The 4621-nt window shown below is 42.3% G+C and overlaps 1 protein-coding gene across 1 annotated transcript; it reads left to right on the forward strand.

Moving 5' to 3' along the window:
• The first annotated feature begins 275 nt into the window (after positions 1-275).
• Positions 276-3699, forward strand: LOC148008374 (coatomer subunit delta-1-like). Its single transcript, XM_087674270.1, has 11 exons — positions 276-589; positions 663-702; positions 916-1139; positions 1305-1547; positions 1660-1831; positions 1947-2245; positions 2342-2525; positions 2677-2830; positions 2911-2973; positions 3093-3189; positions 3308-3699. The coding sequence occupies exons 1-11, from the start codon at positions 587-589 to the stop codon at positions 3395-3397; spliced, it is 1569 nt and encodes a 522-aa protein (XP_087530396.1). The 5' UTR covers positions 276-586; the 3' UTR covers positions 3398-3699.
• The last annotated feature ends 922 nt before the right edge of the window (positions 3700-4621 follow it).

The raw sequence follows: 4621 nt of genomic DNA on the forward strand, positions 1-4621 counted from the left end.
GTGAGATGATCTCCTTGTAGGGGCATCAATGTAATCATCAAAATCTCAATTGATAGCTTTGACAAGCTTTAGGTGATCCGTTTTTTATGGTAACCTATTGGCCCCCTTTTGCCCTAGTAAATCCACACGCACAAACTCCCCCCCCCCCCCCCCCCAACACACACACACAAACTCTCGTACACGCACCTTAGTAAACCCACACCTATTCGCCCGTTTACCCGAGTAAACCCACACACGTAAACTCTCATCCAAACACGCATACAAACATAGCTGAGCCTAGGCTTAGTTAGCACACACACACACGCACACACACATCCAAGAATTCTTACCTTGGAGAGCATTTGCGCATGTGTGTGTGCGTGCGTGCGGGCGCGCGCGTCCACTGTCCATCCGCCATAGCCAAGAGGCAGATTCCAGAGCTTCGATTTCCGGCCTCCCCTCCCTCCATCATCCCGATCGAACTCTGATGGACCGCCTCGTGTCGACTCACGGCCATAGATAGACAGAGAACTGGTTTCTTTTGCATTGCGGCCTACAAAATATCGCACGGACTTTTTTTTTCCCCTCGGCAGCAGAAGCAGCAGCAATGGTATGCTTCTTTCGGCTACCTTTATTTTTTGCCTTGTTTCTGAGATTCTGAGGTGTATCGCCATCACTTGCAGGTCGTCTTGGCGGCCTCCATCATCACCAAGTCGGGCAAAGGTGTGCTGCGATATGCCTGTCTTCGTTTTTACTGTTTTTTTTGTTCGATCTCTTGGCAGAAAGCTTTGTCTGACTTCATTCAACTGTCTATCTCATTCTGCAAAATTTGTGTGCGAGCTTGGCTTAATGCAATCAATGATCAACACTCCTAGGGTTTACTGGTCTTTTAAAAAACCTCCTTCTTGTGATTGTGCGTCACATTGGATCGTGCAGCCCTTGTGTCCCGCCAATTTATGGACGTGACACGGATACGCATCGAAGGCCTGCTGGCAGCATTCCCTAAGCTTGTGGGAACTGGCAAGCAGCATACGTATGTTGAAACGGAGAATGTCCGCTATGTCTATCAACCCATGGAGCAGCTGTACCTTCTACTGGTTACTAACAAGCAGAGCAACATTTTGGAAGATATAGAAACATTGAGATTGCTCTCAAAAATAGTATCCTTCGTTTGATCTCTGTAGGCTTTTTTTGTTATGGTTTGGATGTTGTGCAGGAGCAGAAGCCTGTCTTCCGCCATATCAGAGATGCTGATGCACTCGTGCAGCACGCAACTAATTGTTTTGCAGCCACTGGTCTCCTGTTTCTTCCTAAACAAGCTGCAGGTGCCTGATTATTGCCCTGGTTTGGATGAAGAAGGGATAGGCAAGACAGCTTTTGAGCTGATTTTTGCTTTCGATGAAGTCATCTCATTGGGCCACAAAGAGAACGTGACTGTTGGAGATGTGAAACAGTACATTGAGATGGAGAGTCACGAGGAAAAACTGCATAATATGATTGTGCAGAGTAAAATCAATGAAACAAAGGACATTATGAAGCGTAAGGCCAATGAAATTGACAGAAACAAGGTATTGAATCGTTTCTGCCTTGTTTCTAAGGTTGAGCAATTTGTGTTTTCATGCAAGTGTTTTGAAGTTTAATCAACATTTCTGCTTCTGTGCATCAATGAACATTGTGCAGCTAGAGAAACAAAAGTCTGAAAAGAGCAACTTTATATCCTCTGCAATGTCAGGAGGGCCGATGAGATATGATTCAAATGGGTTTAGTGACTTGAGTTCATCTGGAAGTGGTGGCTTTGGGAGCAACTCAATTTTTGGATCTTCTCTTGACTCAGATGCTTTTAAACCAAAAGGTTGTTCGTCAACATTGATCTTATCTGTTTTGATAGGGTGGCTTTTAAAAGTGTGAGATTAAATGTGGGCCTTTTCTTAAAGAGCTTGCTTGAGGAATCTTTGGGACTTCTGCAGCCAGGGGTTCTGTCCTCCCAACACCATCAAAGGGCCTTGGAATGCAGTTAGGCAAGAGCCAGAAGACCAACATGTTTTTGGAGTCCCTTAAAGCTGAGGGTGAAGTCATTATAGAGGATGCCCAACCTACTGTAGGTCCTGCAAAGTCAGCTTTGCCACCCAGTGATCCCATCAGTATAGACCTCGAGGAAAACTTGGTGGTTGCCTTGAAAAGGGACGGTGGGCTTGAAAACTTTGAAGTTCGAGGAACAATGTCTTTGACAATCCTAAACAAAGAGGATTCTCAATTACGCGTTCAGGTACTACTCATATGATACAGAAGGCTGCATGCCAGGTCCAGTTATTATTTGGCTGAGTGGGTCATTTAGCTGAAGGAAATTTATTTCTGTGTTTAGATTGAGACTGGTCCCAACAAAGACTTCCAGTTCAAGACACATCCTGTAATTGACAAAGAGTTGTTTTCAAGAGAGAACATTCTCAGCCTCAGAGATTCCACAAAATCTTTCCAGACTGGTACTCCCTCTGGCATTCTTAAATGGCGACTACAAAGCAGACAAGAAGCGCTGGTACCATTAAGCAGTAAGCATTTTCCCATAGCAATTTAATGGTTCCTGTCTGTGTTTGCAGTATGCTTGTGTGAACTTCGGGATTTTGGCTGAAAATGCTATGGAAGTGCTTAGATTTTTCCTTTTGCCTGGCTGACATCTACGCTGTTACACTGCAAGTCCAGTCAATTGTTGGCCATCGATCTCTGGAAGAGAGTCCTATGTTAATATAGAGTATGAAGCTTCAAAAGTTTTTGAGCTTCAAAATGTTACTATAAGTATACCATTGCCAGCACTTCGCGATCCACCAGTTGTTAATCAGGTTGATGGAGATTGGAGGTATGTAGTAATAAGAAGGTTACTTTTGCAACTACATAGTTTGGGGTCCATTGGTTCATACTATGGTCTTTCTATTGCAGGTATGATACAAGGAAATCAGTTTTGGAGTGGTCAATGGTTTTGATAGATGATACAAACAGAAGGTGGATCATGCAGATATCTTTTCAGAAAGTGCTCCTTGAGGGCCTTAATGATGTTAATTTTAAGAGAGTGTCTTAGTTGCTTAGATGTCTTAACTATTCACTCTTTCTTTTATCTTCAGTGGGTCAATGGAATTTGTAGTGCCAGCTGCAGATCCTTCATCTTTTTTCCCTATTGATGTGAAATTTTCTGCAACAAAAATATTCTGCAGCATAAAGGTCCGTTTGCTGTAACAACTGAAACTGAATCTGTTTGAAGTCTTCCATGCATCAACATCCAGTTTTCAATGTTGTACTTTTTGTTTGTGCTGAACCGTGTTTATGTAACATTCAACAGGTTGTATCCGTTCTTCCCTCGAATGGAGGTGGCAACCTCAAATATACTGGAAGATCTCAATTATCTGTAGACAGTTATCAAGTCTTGTAGATCATGAACCACTAGCAAGGGTTTGCCAACTATGATGGTTTTCCATTTACTGGAAGTTTTGGTATCCTACAGGGAGCTGGTGCATCTTGCTCCTGAAATCATGAAGAAACTTCCAAGCAATGGAAACTACAGAGATGTGTATATTCTTCAAACAGCTAAAAAATGTTCAGACTGGATACCACCTAGGGAATTGTGCTTAGAAACCAGGTCTTTTGAAGATCTATTTTTGTAAACTTATGTAATTTGTAATGGTCATGGAATGGCCAACTGGGCATTTTTATCTAGAGTGTGATTGGATGAAAGCTTTATCTTCCAGCCATATTGGCAACAGTGAGGAACTAGAAGGGAATTTAAGTGCAGTTTTTTCCCAAAGGTCTCTTGATATGCAGCCAGGCTACTGCCTCATAGGAAAGCCCTACAATGATCAGTATATGTTCGATGTTTAATCTCAAGGATTGGAACTCATTGGTTTATCGTACGGTCCATAAGAAGCTGCTGCTGGCTTCCATGTTAACTAAAGAATGTGTGAAAATGATATAGAATCTGCCAAGTAACAAAATTTTCCTTGGGAGTAGGGTTTTACTTTTGGTTCCACCAATGTGATTGCTCCAAAAATGTAACAAAAAAGCAGCATGGTTCGTTTTATGCTGTCAATGTAATAGTTCTGCCCCATGCAAGTGTGATTGTTGAAATGTGTTGAAAGATGGGTACTGGTTACTTATTGATGGGTGGTTGTATTTGTCTAGTTATACTGAGAAAGTAGGCTGAAAGGATTTGCTTACCTTATGACCATTGACGGCCCATTTGAGGTCAACATTCTGTCACATCTTGGCATGCTTTGATAGTGCGGCATTTGTCTTGATCTTCATTCCATATTCCACCTCACCTTTAGGCAGGAGATGCTGTGCATGTTTGGTAAAGCCCAAGGTCAACCAATTCATGGCATGGAGTCTTGGATACTTGAGCAGTCTAAAAGAAAAGGTTACAATGTCGTGAGAGAGTTCCAAGAGAGAGAGAGAGAGAGAGACATTGTTTAACAAAAGAAAAGGTATCGCAAGCAAACTTATAGTCTCTACTTTTGTTGAGAACGCAAGACATTTTGAAGATGAGTGAAGCCAAGCTTCTCATACATGTGACAATTTCATTCTGTAAACTTGGAAGCACACAAAATTTGCATACTATAAAGGCATGGGTACATTTTGCATGGATGTGTGCCCTTGTGTG

The sequence above is a fragment of the Lygodium microphyllum genome, unplaced genomic scaffold (genome assembly GCF_053477565.2).
Source record: "Lygodium microphyllum isolate KBCC unplaced genomic scaffold, Lygodium_microphyllum_v1.1.10 scaffold_155, whole genome shotgun sequence".
Taxonomy (NCBI): domain Eukaryota; kingdom Viridiplantae; phylum Streptophyta; class Polypodiopsida; order Schizaeales; family Lygodiaceae; genus Lygodium; species Lygodium microphyllum.

Bases quoted from the DNA above. Each gene is read 5' to 3' on its own strand.
- LOC148008374 (XM_087674270.1), top strand. The intron at 703-915 runs GTGTGCTGCGAT...TGGATCGTGCAG, and splicing joins CATCACCAAGTCGGGCAAAG to CCCTTGTGTCCCGCCAATTT. The intron at 1,548-1,659 runs GTATTGAATCGT...AACATTGTGCAG, and splicing joins ATGAAATTGACAGAAACAAG to CTAGAGAAACAAAAGTCTGA.